The sequence below is a fragment of the Diadema antillarum genome, unplaced genomic scaffold, assembly GCF_040938485.1.
Source record: "Diadema antillarum isolate AM-2024a unplaced genomic scaffold, OU_Dant_1.0 seq00001044_RagTag, whole genome shotgun sequence".
In the NCBI taxonomy this organism is placed as follows: domain Eukaryota; kingdom Metazoa; phylum Echinodermata; class Echinoidea; order Diadematoida; family Diadematidae; genus Diadema; species Diadema antillarum.
The window spans coordinates 267,733-287,803 of record NW_027271875.1 but is presented as its reverse complement, the minus strand read 5'-3'; the positions used below and the strand labels follow the sequence as shown (position 1 = coordinate 287,803).

The 20,071-nt window shown below is 38.9% G+C and overlaps 1 protein-coding gene across 1 annotated transcript in view; it reads left to right on the top strand.

The window, feature by feature from the left end:
• The window catches only part of LOC139743065 (inositol 1,4,5-trisphosphate receptor-like), a 60,588-nt gene that overhangs the window by 13,503 nt on the left and 27,014 nt on the right, over positions 1-20,071 (top strand). The window contains exons 8-16 of the mRNA XM_071653573.1: positions 5,580-5,717; positions 6,827-7,027; positions 7,726-7,977; positions 8,304-8,429; positions 9,433-9,561; positions 10,280-10,400; positions 11,433-11,608; positions 12,673-12,821; positions 13,405-13,516. Of these exons, the coding sequence (XP_071509674.1) occupies positions 5,580-5,717; positions 6,827-7,027; positions 7,726-7,977; positions 8,304-8,429; positions 9,433-9,561; positions 10,280-10,400; positions 11,433-11,608; positions 12,673-12,821; positions 13,405-13,516 (1,404 nt within the window). The remainder of the gene's footprint in view (positions 1-5,579; positions 5,718-6,826; positions 7,028-7,725; positions 7,978-8,303; positions 8,430-9,432; positions 9,562-10,279; positions 10,401-11,432; positions 11,609-12,672; positions 12,822-13,404; positions 13,517-20,071) is intronic.

Here is a 20,071-nt window from a genome sequence, read left to right as displayed (position 1 = left end):
ATAACAAAATCAAAGAAGCAAGTAGAAAAGCCAATTGACTTGGCATTCTTTAAAGAGAACAGCACTTTGCTGATCAGATGGCTGATGCAGTCTTTCTCGTCAAGTGAAACTCAGACGGTTTAGAAAGACGTGAACTGTTTTGATGACATTTTGTATGAGTACGGGTTACATTTCAGTTCAGCAGTATTCAGCAGTAAGGGTGAAATGTCATCTAAGTTCATGTTTTGCCAATGTGTATGCGTAGTGCATGCTGTACTTGATTTAATTAGATACACCTGTAATAGAATGTGTTACAGGAAAATGATGTGAAAGTCTCATAGATTTGATAATCAGTTAGATTATTCAACTATTGAACACTTGTAGCGCAACATATCCTGTGTTGTATACAGAATGTGAAGACAGAGTGTCCTGATAAAATACAGTGTCATAATGATACTTGTCATTATTAAAAAATTCTCCTAATTGGACACAAGGCAGACAGGGTGTAAAAGCACTCCTGTTTCTTTATTATGCATATTCTTAATGCTCAAACAGTAAGATGGCTTGATAGCAAGAAAACTTGCTTAGTACACATGCAGTCTGCACTGACAGGCGTGCTTTGTATGAAGCAAACTTTGAAACTGGCTCACCTAATGGCTAGTAAGCACAAACATTTTACTGTAAACAGTAAATTGAAAATTTTCATGCTGACAATGAGTGACTCTAAAACACATTTTGTGGTTCTTACATGTAATTATGTTTAGCACAACTTCTTGCAGTATGTTTTTATCCAGTTCACAAAAAAACAAACAACAACAACAACCCAGAATTTGATTTGACATCTCATTGCATTAAACTTGAAATGCAAAATGTTCTGGTACACAAATGATCCATTCTATTGTATGACCTGCACAGAAAGCCACTAGTAGACACACATGTCCTCAAATGAGTACTGGGACACATACACACACTCGCACACACACACATGCACTACTACTGCAGTAGTATTTAGCAGCTGATGAAACTCACTTTTCAACCTGGTTAAATTGTGCTAAGAAAATCTGAAGACATTTTTGCAGGTTTAAGAATTCCTGCTTCCCAGCACAAAATCCATGAACATACAGTGCAGATGTATTAGAAATAGTTCTGCATTCACAGTAGAACGTGAGCCGTGCTCAGTTACTGGATAGATGGTCAAAAATGACTTGCAGGTACAATGTAAATTTGGCTGGTCAGAGACTTGTAACTCTTTGGCCCGAATTCACGAAGGTGGTACAAATTAAACCAGATGGTTTAAACCATGGACAAAAACCATGGAGCGCCAAGTGTCACCCGAAATATTTCGTTACGAAATCAGTCATATCATCGATGAAATGATTATTTTGTAACTAAATGAACATTTCGTCCACGAAATGATGATTTTGTTAACGAAACGGTCATTTTGTCGACGAAATGAGTAATTTCGTAACGAAATATTCCGTGTGACACTTGGCGCTTCATGTTTTTTGTCCACGGTTTAAACCATGTTTTCATTTGTACCACCTTCGTGAATTCGGGCCTATTAGTCCCATTAGCAATGTGTTCATGTACAGTGTCAATACAATATAGCTTTAAATTTTTAAACTGTGCTCGTGATAGGAGAGTTATGAGGCATACACGATGCATATGATTAGCCTCAATGTGCAGCCAGTGCAGTCACTTTAATTCTTGCTTTGTAACAAAGAACACACGGCTGATTTGTGACAATGCATGCCCGTTGGCCAATGCATGGCAGCCTCACTAGTGTGGAAACATGCTTTCTGTACGCTCTCCATAGCAAGTGACTATGGGACTCAATGTAAGATGAACAGGCCCACCTATCCTATCATAAGGGAGGAACAACCTTGGGACCACTATTACCACAATTTGTAATTTGAAATTGATATCTTTTATTTATTTATTCATTCACTTATGTTTCATTTTTCATTTTATTATAATTGTTATTTATTATTATAATTATTATTCATTTATTTATTATTATTATTATTTTTTTCTTCTTCTTCTTTTATTTTTTTATTTTTTTATATATATTTTTATTTTTTTACAGCAGGGGCCTGTACATGAAAACAGCCATACATGGAACAAGCAGTTTGATTTTTTTTTTTTTTTGGGGGGGGGGGGGTGGGGGGCATCATCTGGTTGTAATTATGAGTAGAAGTCCTCATTGAAAGATGTCACTGAATTCACATGTGTTCATCTCTTTCAGGTACATTTTTTACACTCTTCTATTTAACTGGAAGGTACACAGTAGCAATATCCACCAATATACAGGTTGTATGCATCCTGATCCAGTACATTGTACATACACCAAGTGATTAAAAACAACCCACACACAAAAATGGCAGAACCATATGTCAGGCTTTGAATTCACATGTCTTCAATTATGATATGAATTCATCTTCATGTCACATACTCCAAATCCTACAATATTTTGCCACAACAACATAGTACGTTTGATAATGACTCAGTAAAAATAAGTTTAGTGAGTAACTATGTGAATATTTAGTATGCATGTTGCCATGGCTTTTACATGCTTTTTAAAGGTTTAGTGCACTCAAGTTGATTTATCTGTTCGCTGTAGAATGTAAACTATATGAAATATTTGTTTGAATACCCATATAGTGTATACTTGATAAAGGGGCCCTGAATCCAAATGCATGTTGATATGTGTTGATTTATGATACCCTCAACATCACTTTTGCAGTGAAACGAATATCTAGAAACATTCCATTTATTTTTTAACAATTTTTTCTTTGATTTTTCTTCAGATTACTTGGGAACGCCCACAAAAAAATCCTTCCAAACCAATATTCTTGAGATGACCTCATCTCTCAATCATTGCTAAAGTACTGAAATGACATTGGAATGCACCTTCCCCTCGACTCAGCATAACTTGCATGTTCCTTCACCATGTCTTTTGTTAGTCACATTAATATCACAGAAACATGCAAGTTATGCCGAGTCGAGAGGAAGGTGCATTCCAGTGTCTTGTGTTAAACATTTCAGTACTTTAGCAATGATTGACAGATGAGGTCATCTCAAGAATATTGGTTTGGAAGGATTTTTTGTGGGCGTTCCCAAGTAATCTGAAGAAAAATCGAAGAAAAAATCGTTAAAAATATATGGAATGTTTCTAGATATTCTTTTCACTGCAGAAGTGATGTTGAGGGTATCATAAATCAACACAAATCAACATGCATTTGGATTTCAGGGCCCCTTTAAGTGTGTACACTGTATGTGTACTTTTGAATTTTCAGTAACATCCATATTATAGTATATGTACATGTAGTTTGCACAACCTTTTGCTTCTGTTCTGACCTGTCAATATTCTTATTTTTTTCCCTTCTTTTGTCCAGATGACCCAGTCAACCAGTGCTGGTGAAGGGTCATCCATTGACCTCGACCTTGGACCGTCCGTTGACCCTACAAGTGCCAAAAACTACAAGACCATTCAGCAGGTGTGTGAGCTGTGGAATTGATCAGAGTGTAGGGTATTCTGATGCATCCCTTTGTATTAATATCTGAGGAGGATTATACAACATAGTACATAGAGGTCAAAAGTTTGGCTCACATGACACTGCTGTAACTTCAGATTAGTTCACTTTTACCCCATTTTCACTGTGGCCAAAATGTGCAGCCGCCTCTAACCTTTTCAAAAGCCCTTGAAAAATGATCTCATATATTGCTCATGTTTTACCTAATAGTCTGGGTGTAAATATGATAAAATTACAAATATACATGTGGTTATGACTAGTGGGGCATCACATTCACATGGTATGTAAATTGGAATATCTTTGATGCAAGCTGACACAAAGAATGCCTACTTGCTTTGTGTTTTTTTTTAATTTTGAAGTTGTGCCCCTATTGTGAGCAGTCAGTCATGTCGTATCAAAATGGTGATGAGATAGTCTGATCTCATGCCCCTCCCCTCCCCCTCTGTGTCAATCCACCTTTATACTTGCCATGCAGATTCTATGTCGGCTGAGCCGGCTATGCATCACCGACAGTGGCGGGATTCGGAAGAACCGGAAACACGAGCAGCGGCTGCTGAGAAACATGGGGGCGCACGCTGTGGTCCTGGAGCTACTTCAGATCCCGTACGACAAGGTGGGGGAGTCTTACCGAGACCTCTGTCACTGACCCTTCAAAAGTCAGCAAAATATTTCCACTTTTCCCTTTCCCTCTCTGCCTTTCTAGCATATACAATGTATATTTGTCTCCAATCTTCCCAGACTGTAGTTGATAGTGAACATGGAGTATGTTGAAATAATCGTGAATATGTCGTGCAATGAAATCTTCTTTGTCATTGACACAAAGTTGTGCGCACCTCACTGCAAATACCTCATCAACATTCATGTCTGTCACTAGTGGAACTTTCCTAGCATATGTGTATGTGGGTGACATTTGTTAATACTTACTTTCCCTGAATGCCGGAACGTGATGGTGCGATAGCTTTTTATTTTTTTTTCTCTCACCTCGCAATATGTCAAGAATCAGGTGGATGAAACTAGACGTATTACAGTAAGTGTCATACAAAATCACAAACTTGCATAACGTTTGGGTAAAAGTACATGTGAAAAAAGTGCTTCTGAATTTCTGGCTATTAAGCTGTGTAATCTGGTACAGCAGACTGTAATTCAAACAGCATGTTTGTAAGTGTCATTTAGACTGACATTAGACAATGAAAACTGAAGAAGGAAGGAGTTTTCAGTTTTTTTGTGTGATTATTTTGCATGCTTTTGAGATTGTCAAAAGGAGAGAGAAAAAGCCATATTCTATGTTTATGATGCAATGTATGTGTGATTTCTCGTGTGTAAATTTATTCTCTTCGGGGAAATCTTCCACACGTAGATGAAATCTGTATGTTGAAGGGAAAGCACTGGTTCTTTTGAGGTTTGGTTTGCATGGGGGGGAAAAATGGTTGCTGGGATATATTTTGGTAGCCTAGTTTTAGAGGTGATGTTGACATGTTTGTTGGTAAGATCTGGTAATGGGGCTGATGGGCAGTAGTAAAATGGACGGTGCGCATTTGTAATTTTTGAAATTCTTTGTGCATTATATTGCGTATTGGCCATTTTATGCTGGTACATGTACCAAAGACTTTTGAGAACAACTCTATTGTTGAGTATTGAACAAAAAAGAAAAGAAAAAAAAAAGATCTGACTAGAGCTTTCTGTTTCTGTTAAAATTTCGTGAAAAATGTAATGTTTATAGTGCCATTACCATATACTTGATTACCAATAAATGTAGATATATGAATTTATGTCAAATACCATGAGTGCTTGCCACAATGTATATATGTGTGCTTGCAATACTTTCATTGGTAGTAATACATTAACCAGGTATCTACTATGAGCATCCACCTGATAGCTGATACAATACCATCAAATTCCCAAATTCCCTTTTGAAGAAACAAAGAATAAAACTTTTGCACCCAAACAAAACAGACCAGCAAGTACATTATAGCGATAGTTGAGACTTGTGCAATTTCTTTGTGATATTTAGCTTTCTGAATTTCATTCTGAATTCTGAATTTCATTCTTTTTTTCCACTCAATTTTGCACACGGCTCAGGTTGCTGACACCAGGATGAATGAGCTGATGCGATTGGCCCACGAGTTCCTCCAGAACTTCTGCTGGGGGAATCCATCCAATCAGCTGCTGCTTCACAAACACATCGACCTCTTCCTGAACCCTGGGGTAAAACAAAGCTTGAATGCATTGCTGTGATACAGAATATGACAGATATTGACATTTTCCTATGTTTTTTAACTCTTTATGTGCCACGTTTGCACGTCCGACTCAGTCGATGATCACGTGCCAACTTCGCATATTCTGCTCAAACGCACGGATCCGCCCAATCCTATTGATAAATCGCCAAATGCTGCTGTACAATGAAAGCGTTTCTCGTGCTTCCGTTCCTTTCACTTATAGCTTGCATTTTATGAGGTGATCGACTATCAAGAGGTGTTCTCTACTGGATTTGAGAGTAAATTCTAAGTTTCTGTCATTGTTTTGTGTGCAAAAGTCATGCCTTTATCCCAGTAATGTAACTACTGGTCATGTGAAAGAAAAAAAAAACAGATTTGTCATACAATAATACATCAAAGCAAAGCTTGGCATTTTCTCTACAACTTTACTCACTATTTGTCCAGCTCAACGGAAATTTGTAGAAATTACATAGACTGTAAAAAAAAATGTTTTCTCAAAGCATGACCATGCTGGTGACCACGTTGGTGTCTCAGAATAATGTGGCACACAGGAGGTTTCCACCATGGCACATGAAGAGTTAACATGGATGGTGACCGTACTGCCATGGAGAATGGCTTGATGGAGATGAATATGTTCAAGCATGTTTTTGTGGGAAATCATGACGTCGAAATTTTTTGTCTTGTCACATGATAATGAAGCTCAATGGCAGCATGATTTTTTCATCTTCATCAAAAAATAAAAGAGTCAAGAACTTTGTTGGGCTGAAGATATTCAGTCAGGTTTCCTGTGAGAAGATAAAGGTAATTTTCTTTGAATCAATCTGATTACCTGACAGCATATGACAGTAGAACTACTTTTTAATTAATGTTTCTAGGAAAGAACACTTTTGCCATGATGGAGCAGATCACACAGCCAGTGCAACAGCATTACTTTGTCTGTGCCTATTTTCATTGTAGCTGTTCGTCCGTTGTAAAAGGCAAAGTAGTCTTGTTAGTAGAAGACAGAATACAAATTATTAGTACAAGTGAACATGGTCTCGTTTATAAAACATTCTCTCCATTCTTTTTTTTTTTTATTTTCGTTTTGTTTTAACAAAGCTGCTGGAGGCAGAGACTATGCAACACATCTACATGGACAACGTACAGCTGTGCAGTGAGGTGTCTGAGAAGGTTGTCCAGAGCTTTGTGCACCACATCGCCACCCAGGGTCGGCACGTCCAGTACCTCAAGTTCCTGCAGACCATCGTCAAGGCTGACGGCCAGTACATCCGCAAGACACAGGACATGGTCATGTCTGAGGTGAGTTAGGCTTTGATCCCAGTGGTTTTGTTGTCATTATACAAATAAAAAGGAACCATTGATAATTCCACTGTTTGTAATTCCAGAAGGTTACAGGTCAAAGATGTTAGAGTAGGAAAGTAAAAGCATGTTGTAAGCAATAATTGATAACCATTTTTCGTCCACAGCTGGTGAAAGCCAGGGAGCACATTGTCATGTTCTATAATGACAAAACTTCCTTTGTACTTGTGAATAGTTGATGATTTCATTGTTTGGAATTTCAGAGGTCAAAGGTGATAGAGATGAGAGCAGTAAAGTTTAAGTATACTGAGAGCCAAAATTAATCACTGTATTTCATCCACAACCTATGAGAGCTGGGAAGGACATCCTACCATTCTGCAATGATGATTCCTCCTACTTTGAATCGTTGATAATTCCTTGGTGTGAAATCTCAGAGGGTCAAAGGTCAAAGAGGTCAGAACAGTTAAGAGAAAGTACTGTAAGAGCAAAAATTAATTGCTGTATTTTATCCACCCCTGGTGAGAGCCAGAGAAGAAATCTGACTGATCTACAATGACAAGCCCCCCTTCCTAGTTTTGAATTGTTGATAATTCAATCCTTTAAACTTTCTGAGGCTCAAAGGTCAAAGAGGTCATAGTAGTGAAGCAAAAAACTCTGAGAGCAACATCTATTCTTTGTATCTCATATCTCATCCCCAGCTGGTGAGTGCTGGGGAGGATGTCCTCCTCTTCTACAACGACAAGGCCTCCTTCCACTCCTTCATCAAGATGATGCGGTCGGAGCGGGAGCGCATAGACGACTCCAGCTCCTCCCAGTACCACATCCACTTGGTGCAGCTCCTGGCCTGCTGCACGGAGGGCAAGAATGTCTACACCGAGATCAAGTGCCACTCGCTGCTGCCGCTGGACGACATCGTGCGGGTCGTCACCCACATCGACTGCGTGCCAGAGGTAATCAGTCGTCGATGGTCCTTCTGAATCCTCACACTGAGACGCTCCCAAACAAACGAAACACGGTCACGTAAAGTAGTGATACTGTGATGAATTCAAAGGCATAAATGTTTTTCATTTAAATATGAAGTGCACAGGTAGATGCCATTCTACCCAAGAGGAGCAGGCACTGTAGACTCTTTCATCAATAGCTAACCCTTACATCTAACCTGAGTAATTGTCTTCTTTGATTTCAAGCATACATGTAGTGTTTCATTAATACCACATTTTCAAGTCACAAAAAGTCTACACAAAACTTTTTCTCTTGGGATCATATTCCCATCCAGGTAAAGAATGCTTACATCAACTTTTTGAACCACTGCTATGTGGACACTGAGGTTGAGATGAAGGAGATCTACACCAGCAATCACATGTGGACCCTCTTTGAGAACTTTCTGGTGGACATGGCCCTGGTAAGCATTTAAGAGTTGATACACCTTGGGTGTGGCATTGGGTGTGGCAGGTGGATGGAGGAGAACTAAGGAGGTTGTGGTTGTTGAGGAGTTGATGATGATGAGGATGATTCTGATTGATGATGATGATGAAGATATTGATGATGAAGCTGATGATGATGATGAAGATACTGGCAATGAAGATACTCATAATGATGAAGGTGAGGATAAAGTTAGTGATGATAAAGATGATGATGATAAAGATGGTCATGATAGAGATGACGATAAAGATGCTGATGATGCTAAAGATGCTGCTGATGGTGGTAAAGGTGGTGATGACGATGAAGATGATGGTGAAGATGCTTATAATGATGTTGATGGAGATGATGATAAAGGTGCTGCTGATGATGATAAAAATGCTGCTGATGGTGGTATAGGTGTTAATGATCATAAAGATGATGATGCTGACAAAGACAATGGTCATGACAAAGATGGTGGTGAAGATTCTGATAATGTTGATGGTGATTATGATGATGATGGAGAGAGTGATGCTAATTATAATGATCCTTCTGTCACAAATACTGTTTAGTGGAAAATTGAGCAAAGAAAATGGGATTCCATCGGGATTCGAGCCCGAGACCTACGGATTGCCAGCCCGGTGCTCTACCGACTGAGCTATAGAAAGCCCTAGTTCAGTGTTCGTCCCAGAAACCCTAAATTCTCAATGCTCGAATGGTCAGAAGCTATAGCAGTGTGTTTGTGTGTGACACACACGTACACACTTGAACCTGGCATAAACCCGAAGGAAAATTCAACTTGGGGATAAATGCGAGGGATCACCGAAGTGATGCAGCTTTTTGAGTATGTAACAAACGAAAACAAATACTGTTTGTAATGATAGCAATGATGACGGTGATGATGATGACTGTTCTTATATTTGCAAACATCAAATACAAAAGCACTCTTCAGGAGAAGAAAGTTAAGGACTGATCACTATTCACTGTGTCTTTGTTGCATGTTTCAGGTTTGCAATGCTACAACTGACAGGAAGCATGCTGACATCATGCTGGAGAAATATGTGACTGAGACCATCATGAACATCATCACCACCTTCTTCAGTTCACCCTTTGCTGATCAGAGCACAGCTGTACAGGTGAGGACCCTCAGCTTTGACCTAGCATGTTCAGTGACTTACAGTACATCTAAAACAATCATCTGGGTCTAAGTAAATAATGAAGCGATATAACAGTAAGATTCATCGCTTAGGGTGTACATGTAACATTGATTGTTTCGTGATATCTTCTTCACTTGTTTTGTGTAATTGTGGATGGTTGTGGAATTTTGTGACCCCTTCTTCTTTAGAGCTCCATGAGAAGTCTTTAATAGAGCTTGATGAGGCATGAAACTGAAGTTTACTGCCTGTTAATGTGCCAGATAAAACCAAAGAGAATGTGAAATGGACATACATACTTTTCATCATACTGAAGACAATGAGCTTTTGCAAATTTAGACCCTCTTTAAATTTTTGGGCTATCTTGGGGCATGGAGTCACAGTTTGAGGATAAAGCCCACAGTCTGAGTGATTAGTTTCTTTCAAGGCAAAGTGTCAGTGTCAATTCATCAAACCTAACTCAAGTAAATACAGCTTTTAGGTTTGCCAATTCACTGATGTGGATAGTAGCAAACACAGCTCAAGTCACATGCACATATATATGCAAGTGGCATGCAGGTAGGTTTTTTAATTCTATTTTTGTTTTATTTTGCAAATTTGGTGAGTGAAGATGTAACTCAATTTACTCTAGTGTGTGTATCAGTGAAAGTACATCTTATCATTTGTTTTGCCCTTTTCTTCCTTCTTCTGCTTCCCTCAGTCCCACCAACCCATGTTTGTGCGGTTGCTCCAGGGTGCTTTCCGCGTCTCCCTGTGCTCATGGTTGTCAGGGCAACAGAAGTACCATGTGGAGAACTGCATCAAGACGCTGACCGACATAGGTGGGCATACGTATCAATAGAACCACAGTAGTTTGAAGTTTGGTCTTTGCAAGGTTGTGTGTACCCTTTATTAGGCTCAGTTTAATACTCTTTGGTCCTTATGCTTAGGATCAGTCAAGACATGAAACTTCTCTTTTGAGTATAAAGTATGCAAATGTTCAATGTTTATGAGTGCGACGATTCTGAATATTACATGTACATTGTACATGAGTATGCAAGTTTAACCATTATACGATTGATAAAACATTAAATATTTGTTTTATACAAAGCATGATATAGGCCTGGCCTAGTCCAAAATACACAGTAGATCAAAAGTTAAGCCTTTCTTGGAGGAGGACTAAAAATTATGCCTAGATGTAGATCTGGCTCTAGGTCTAAATAAAAACAAAAAGGTCTAGAGACAGGAAAACAGGTCTAGCTGATTCTTCTGAATGTCATGTGACCTGCATTCGGGGGGGGGGGGGGGGGGGGGGGGGGGAGGGGGGCATTTCATGAAGCATTTGTCCGACAGAGTTGTCGGACAAATTTGCTCTCAGCCAATCAGATGCAAGGATTTCAGTAGCTTGTAACAGTATGTAAGAAAAATAACCCACCAAAATGCTTCATGAAATGCCCCCCAGATGGCAGGGATCTATACATGTATTGTATAATAGCAAGTATACACCCATTACATCACATGTATGCACAGTGAAATGTGAACATGAATGCAGATTGGTCATGCGAGACTTCAGAAATAAACCTGTGAGACTTTGTTTGTTATCTGTAAATGTAAAATGTAAATGCCTTTCTGTTCACTTTCAAGCTTTTTGTGATCTTTATCAAAATGCTGGGATGATTGTGCTTGCTTGTTTTTGCCGCTTGAAGCTGTCTCCTCAAATAGAATTATTAGTATACTTGTCAACTGATGAATATCATTTACTGATATCAAATGATGGATGTCATTCTACAACTGTGTATTTCACTCACTTTGTCTTTGTCACTGTCCACTTTTCCCCCTTCCCCTTCCCCCTTTCTGCTCCTTCACCCCACCAGCCAAGAACCGTGGCATCGCCATCCCGGTGGACCTGGACAGCCAGGTGAACACCATGTTCTCTCGCTCCCAGACCCTCATGAAGCATACCAGGCACTGGCTGAGCCAGGGCCGGCTGCGGCGGGACTCCATGATGGCCATCTCACGGGACTACAGGACCATCATCGAGGGCCTCCAGGTACCCCAGTTTTGGGAGGGGAAGGAAGAATGGAGGGGTCGCCATGGGAACAATCAGGCATCAATATTGTGCTTGTGTTTTAACCCGTTGAGGACGGTTTGATCGTGCTTCAACATGCATTTCCCATGCATTTCCCATAGACGCTTGCCCAAGTATACTCGGGACTCGTCCTCAATGGGTTAATGGGAGCGACTCTCAGTAGCAAAGCATTTGATGCAGCCCCAGAGCAATTGATAAATACACAGTGGTGACATTGCATATTTACTAATTGAACTGTAATCGCACTAGATCGTCCAGTTGTAATGCATTTCAAGAGATCATCTTAAGACATGAATAGAAAGATGTATGGGATTTTCCTGACCTCGTGAACTGAAGTGTGAATTATGCCATTGCGATAGCACTTGCATAGAAGGTCTTCAAATCTTGGCCAGTGAGTTACATTATGTCATTACACACACATGCACACAAAAAGAAAATGTAAATATGATTATGTAGTGTGCATGTATTGCACCTGTGCTGGGCATCATGGTCATGAAGAAAGAAAGAAAAGTACAAAAAGAAAACAGAATGACAGTCAATACTCCAGGTTTGTAGTTTACGGCATTGAGGTGGATGCTGATATTTCCTGCATACCAGTGCTCTATTTATAGATGTATGTAGGAGGGAGGAGAGTTTAGCAATCTAATCCAGATATTGTGTCATCAAGCCTATGATTTTTTACATTCTTTCTTTCTCGTGTATAACTTCTCCCTCATCTCGTCATTGTATTTGGTCTACATCTCATTTTTCATCTTTCTTTTCATCCATTTTTACACTCTTGCCCTCTTCTCTCAATCCCTGCTCTTCTCTCTTCTGTCTGCTCTCTATCCTTCCTTTATCTTCCTATCTTTCTCTCTGTATTTCCTTTCTTAATCTCTCTTCTCTGTATGTCTGTCTATCCATCTCCTAATTTGTATTCTCTCTTTCTGACTTGTTCTCTTTCTTTTTACTCTCCATTGCCCTTTTCTCCTCCCCTTTCTTTCTTTCCTTCCTTCCCTCTCTAACATTTACATCGTCCACCCCAGGACATCGTGGCCATCTTAGAGGACCAGCTCAGGCCGCTGGTCCAGGCTGAACTCTCTGTCCTGGTGGACGTCCTTCACCGGCCGGAGCTGCTCTTCCCCATCGGCACTGAAGCCAGACAGAAGTGCGAGAGTGGGGGGTTCATCAGCAAGTAAGCGGAATCCAGGGTTCTCAATTCTGTTCCCCCCTTCCTTCCCCACAGTCTCTCTGAAGGAAGCTCCTCGTTTCTGACTGGCTGAAAAGATGGCCGAGCAGATGACTGACAGAATAAACAATAGGCTAACAGCATGAAACAAAAATAATAAGTTTAGAGCATGGATTTGAAAAGAGAATACTGCAATCTGGCCTCTCATTCTTATGCCTGTTCATCGTACATTCACTTCACTTTGCCATATTCACTTTACCAGATGGAAAGGTGGTTAGAGAAGGGATTTGTATGGTGTATCTGCAGATACACCCTTTTACAATAGAGACTAATGCAGCACTTGTCAAGTTTTTGTTGGCGGAAGGGTCTATCTTGTAAGTAAGAACTGACTCTAATCCAGTTTCCCAAACTGAAAAAAAAAAAGAAAGAAAAATAACTCCTTCGTCAAATATCTATTCCTGTGGCTTCTAGAGCAACTGTATATGCCCAAACTTTAAAGTCTTTTTTCTTGGATTTGATTTCCCTGAGTGTGGAGCTCACATACACCTTTTTGTCATATTCTGACTGTTGGTACTCCACCCCCCTCCAGGCTCATCAAGCACACAGAGAAGCTACTGGAGGAGAACGAGGAGAAACTCTGTATCAAGGTCCTCCAAACGCTGAAGGAGATGATGACCGTGGACATCGACTACATCGAGAAGGTGAGAGGTCAGGGGTCAGGGGTCACACACAGACAGAGTAGGGGTCCATGGGGGTCCTTTGGTTAGGGATGTTTAGGAAATGAGATTAGATTAGAGTCGTGTCCAGTTTGTGATTTTTGGAACACGAAAATGCTGTTATTAATGATGACTGTTTTAACGTTTTCTGTTACTAGGATAAACATGTTATTCTCAATGCTTTCAGTGATATTAGTCTCATCTGTTTTCTGTCGTCATACTACAATATCTTTAACACGGTAGTGATAACACTAATTGTTATTACCTGTTATTTCTATTATTGATGTTATTATCATGTTTTACTTGATTCAGATGCTAACACATACATGCTTTGTGGATATCCAAACATACTAAATTTACTCGAGAACTAAAATCTTGAAATTCTTAATTCAAAGCTAATCATATACTTTTTATTTTTTATATATTTTTTTAAAGATAGGTAGAAGTCAATTGTGTCCTGTGTAGGTGATCCTCATATGATGCTCTATAAACACAAATAGCAAAAAACAAACAAACAAAACACTAGAAAAAAGTAGCAAAAACATAGAGTACTGATCATTATATCACTTTTCTACCCACGTAGGACTAATATGAATGGGAAAGTAGGAAACAGGTGCAAGACACCAGCAGAACAGACGCTTTGGATCTGTTCTTTGGATCTGTTCTTATCGACTTATGAAGTCTCGATAGTTATTCATACATTCAAATATGTGTACACTTTGGACATACAAGTACACCGTCGTGTGTTGAGATGTACTCCTGCTTCCTTTGTACTCATATTTTTCCTGAATTCCTTTTATTTCCTCTTCTTCCTTCTTGCATCTGTTCCAGCATTTTAGATTAAAAATAAAAGAAAAAAAAAAAGAAAAGAAAATGTGACTGGTATTGTTGATTTAGGAACTCTCAGTCCCACCCATTGCTTTATCTGTATGGTGTCCTTTTGAATGATTAGTATTGAGTCCTTCCGCTCATACCTTCTCACGTACAAAAATTCCACCTTGCAAAGACACAAGACGAGCCAGCACCGAACTTGACCAAAAAGCAGCAAGAAGATGCTTCGCGGGTAAGACTCTAAGTGGTTGATGTGCGCGGTTGGTTTCAAAACTCATTTGCATAGTCAGAGGCAGAGGCGGGGGAAAGGAGACCACGCCCACTCCCCACGTAGGGGTGGGCAGCTTTCCAGCATGGCGCTTTAACTATCTTGTCAAGTATATTGTTTTGTGCTTAGTTGAAATTATTATATTCCATGTGTTTTTAGGAGTTTTTTTTTCTTTTTTTACTCCTCTTAGTGTTTTTTTTTTTTCTTCTTCTTTCCTTCTTTCATGTATTTTCAGATGAGTAGAAAATAGTGCGTTTTTTAGCTTGTGGGTGTATACTGGTATTGCATTCACTATTGCGCATTGCTCTTTCTCTTTTTCATTATCTCTCTTTCCTTTTTTCCATCTCTCTTCTCTCTCTCTCTCTCTCTCTCTCTCTATCTATCTATCTATCTATCTATCTATCTTTGTCATTCTTTATATCTATCCTTCTTTCTCTCTGTCTCTCTCGCTTCTTCTCACTTGCCATCAACTTTTTTTGCCTTGTTCTCTTTGTAACCACCATACATATTCCCCTTGTCTTTTTTTCTATTTGTATCTTTGTTTTTCCATTGCAGAAGAGAAAAAATAGTAACGATTCGCAGCCTGATGTTTCTATGGTATGAAAGGGTCAAGTTGGTGCTATCTCACTATCTTTTTTTATAACCACTACTTTCTTTTTCAACCACTACTACTTTTTTTTTTAACCACTGTGTAATAAACTTGTAGCTCACTTCTCACCACACTCAGTGAACATATTACATGTCATGTTTTAGTCAACACTCGGTGAGTTTATGGATTAATAGGACTTTCGTTACACCTAGCTCCACGCTCGCATAATCAACAGGTGACGTTCCTTGCCCTCATCCTGCAATGTTGATTTCACTGTCCGCACTTGCATAGTACAATAGGCATCCCAACATTAGCACACATACACATATGGAGAAACTTGAAGCTACAGTGTGGGTTATCCCCTTACCATACAGTGGTTTTGATACATTTATTTCTGTGTCAAACACAAAAAAGTCACTAGTTTGAGATGACCAAGATGATTTACCTGGATGACTGAGAACATTCACAGACACTAGTTTGAGAGGATTATTGCATCATATCGCCGTATTATTAAAGGTGATAAAGTTAGCAATGTCCTGATATTTACAAGATGCAAGTTCTGTATATTATTATATATTGTGGGGACACTGGTGAATATTGGCTGTTAAAGATACGCCTGACTACTAGTAGGAGTACCCGAGTTTGAATCCAGTTCAATTCCTATGTCCTTGGACAAGAGGTGTTTACCCACCATGTTCCTCTCGACCCAGGTGTAGTAGTGGGTACTTGGCAATGCAATGATACTGTAAAAGTGGATATTTTTGGGCGAGTAATGTTTTGTCCTGGGCTGGGTAAGATAGATTTCATTTGTTATTGATTCCTCGGAATCAAGATGTTTCATAGTGGTACATACATGTACAGCAAGCAAGAATATTCACATGCTCTTGTTTTTGCGCTAGTTTCTGGTTGCGCAATTTCCACTTCTGAAGTACATCTTGTAATTATAATGGCAAGGCCCTTTGGTTGAACAGTGTCAATGCTTATGAGACTACTCTGGATAGAGAAGACCATATTATTATGTGAAGGAGCAGGGAATATACCGCGTACACTGAAATGTATTGTATGTCTCTGCATCACTTTGTGAAAGGCATTACCCATTTGTACTGCTGAATAGGATCAATACCATGGTTTGTGCTTGTCGTATCTAATGTGAGTGAATTCACCAGTCTAAGTCTCATGGGCAGTAAGTACAATATAAAGAATTTGTTTTTCACGGTAAAAATGTAGGTTTTGAATAAAAAGCAAGTTGAATAAACTGTATCGTCATTTTCCCGCTTATTATTCAAAAAAGAGAGAAAGAAATAGAATGCAGTATTATCTAATATTTGTGTTTACTAGGGCTCAAATTATCAGGTGCTCGATTGTTGGGGATGTTTTTGTGTTGCCTCAATTATGTAATGGTTTTTCGATATGTTTCAAAGCTTCCCTTTTATTCAGAGTTACATTGTACATGTACTCTATAGTCATAGCATAATCAATTTGAGTATTAAGGTATTGGAAGGAACTCTCAAAACACTTAGTTAGGGCTCTTAGAACATGTATCTAAATTGAAAGAATCAATACATTTGTTATTTGAGCCATGTATGTTTTATAAGATTTTTTTTTTCAGTTGTGTGTTTACTATTTAAAGAGTGCAGCAACCACTAAGGCCAGAAACAAGGTTACTTGGACATCTGTTGCACAAACTGTCATCCTTGGGGGGGGGGGGGGGGGGGGGGGGATTGTGATGCCCCCACTGACCGCTGCAACCAGATATTTTAATGCTTTGAGTGCCAAGGCACTTGTATCTGTAACTTGCCATGCTTTTTCAACATCAGCATTCAGGTAAAAATACCTCCAAACTTGATCTTTGTGTACCGGTAAGTTAGCAAGCCCACTCAGGCATGGCAGTATGCCTCAGTACAATGAGACAGTAGGACACATTACAGATTATGGGGATTAGGTAATCTCTTGTCACTGGCAAGTAGTTTTCATTGATCCGAGCCAATCTTAAGTTTGCCTTTTCCTCCCCTGGCAACCAGCGGTATGCACTTAGAATAATGATAATCTCAAAAAGAGAAAGAAAAAAAGAAGAAAAAAGAACCACTAAGCAAACACTGTAAGGCTTTAATAAAGCTTATGAAGTTCAGGTGTGAAAAGTTGAAAGTTTGGATCAGAAATGGGTTTCACATTGTACAATTTATCTTGACCCATTGGGGACGAGCTGATTCTGCTATAACTCACATTTCCCACGGACACCTACCCAAGTATGCTCTGGGCCCTGTTTCATAAAGCTGTTTGTAAAGTTACGAACAACTTACGAGCGACTGGTGATCAGTTCTGATGATGTGCCATACTGATCAGAATTTCCATAATTCAGCATAAGAACTGATCACCAGTCGCTCGTAAGTCGTTCGTAACTTTACGAACAGCTTTATGAAACACCCTCCTGGACTTGTCTTCAACAGGTTAAACTAACAACCTTAAAGGTAGACATTTGTGACAACATACGTGTTGCACCAATATTATGATTGCTTGATTGTAATAGACCCTCATATGTTTGAAGACAAACATAAATCAAAAAAAGAAAAAGAAAAAAGAAAGTAATAGCAGTTTGGACTCTAACTGGGCACACTTGAATACCAAATAAATTCTTTCTCCTGGCTCATTTTGGTGTCTTGGGGCTTCTGGTGGTGAGGGCTAATATTTAACAATGCTGTTGTAACAGACGCTGTCAACAGATCTGACATGATGGTATTGGGGAGGCGCTGTCAAAAGATAATTCCTGCCTTTAACTGTACAAAGTGGTGAAATGTTACTGATACAGCTGTAATGTACAATGCGTGATGCATTTGCTACAGCTTGTGCACTCCATGCCAACAAGGAACACAATGGGTATGAGATACGTAGCTACTACTACTGCTACTATTACTACTAAGTACTACAACTGCTACTACTACTACTACTACTACTACTACTACTACTACTACTACTACTACTAGTACTACTACTACTAGTACTACTACTGCTACTACTACTACTACTACTACTACTACTAACTACTTTTCTACTACTACGATAACTACTACTACTACAACTACTACTACTACTACTACTACTACTGCTGCTACTACTACTACTACTACTACTACTACTACTACTACTACTACTACTACGACTACTACGACTACTACAACTACTACTACTCGTGCTGCTGCTACTAGTATTCCTGCTACTTTTACTACTACTGCTACTTAATTGTACTCCTGACTGCTTCTCCTACAAGTTTTAGTACAACAGGAAGTCTGCTCTGGAGCAGATCTATTAATGTTTGATTGCTCGCCTTCCTTCTCAGATGAATACAATCATGGATTATCATCATGTGGTTTGAATAAAACTAAGACTGTTTGAAGTGTTTTATGAGTTCTCTGACATATCTATCAAACAAGCTAAGGACACACCCTATTCCTAATGACTGAGAGTAAAATTACACAATGCTACACCCATGATAATGTACATAGAGTTCCTGTTGAATGTGATCGTATGAAAAAGCAATGGAAATGCAGTAGGAAAGAAAGATGAGATAAAAATTGAATTTTTATCTTGCAGTTGAATTCATATACAAGATATTTCTTTTCTTATCCTGTGGTTTCAATATACCACATTTTCTTCTAACTTTCTCATGTTCACTTGTTTTTTTGTTTTTTTGTTTTTTTTCTCTCTCTTAATTTCGGTTGTCATACGTAGGCATGACAATCTGTTTGTCGTTGCCTATATTTTTAAGGGTATTGTGTTATTCTGCAATCATTTAGCAACAGAGACTCATTTATGTTACTGGTGGCTGCATTTTCTCTTTCTTTCCAAGAATATTGTGCATTCATTTTGATTAGCTGATAGAGAATTATATGAATTTATCATTTTACGGTGCAGAAGCCAAAATGTGACGCTCATTTATGCAATATGCATATTTGCCGCAGTATTTGAACAGTTTGATATCGTTGCTGCAGTGAATGTTTATTCAGGTTTTCTTCATGTTTTTTTTTTTCCAAGACAATTGGCTGACCATAAAAACCCTTGAAAATATGGGGGTGTTTGGTAGTTTGTCGTTTGTTTACATGTTTCCTGCAAGACATTTTTAAAAGCTTTAATCTGCTCATCAATAACCTTATAGAACAGTTCACAGTTTTGAGTTTTTTTTCTTTTTTTTCTTTTTTTTTTTGATAGTGGATTATTAGAAGGGACATTCTTGTGAAAACCTCATGGTATATCTTTGCAAATGATACTGTCTGTATCTGAGTGTATGCGCCATGTCCATGTGGTAAACCAAATGATGTATCGTACTGTTTCTCGATCAGGAGACATTGTAACATGTTTGTGTGTACTTGTATGTGTGTGCAACTTTTACTCTCTCATATTTCTCCCTTTGTTTGTCATGCTTCTGTCGCCATAGCAACGTTACGTTTGTTTCATCATCGGGCAACTGTACAATCATGTAACGTTACATATCTCTTCCTCGTTAGATTATATTTTTTGTGTGTTCATGTATTGTTGCTTTATTCGTAGATGGCCTCTTCAGTTTATAGGCATTTGATTCCAGCAAGCTTACGAGCCCACTTTCAAGAAAAGGTCTGAAGCGCATGTGATTTTTGTTGGGATTCTGTTTTTGGTTCCATTTTTGATGTTGTTTTTTATTTTTTCTAATGGAATGAATCTAGTTTGAACAAGACCTGCTTGATTGAATGAGTTTTTACCACAACGAAGAATGCAATCCCTGATATCTTATCAATGCTAACCCTAGCAAAGCCATAGTTTTTCCCTGTCCTAATTCCTGTAAGATTCAAACTGGTTGGAACATTTAGCATGAGTTAATTTC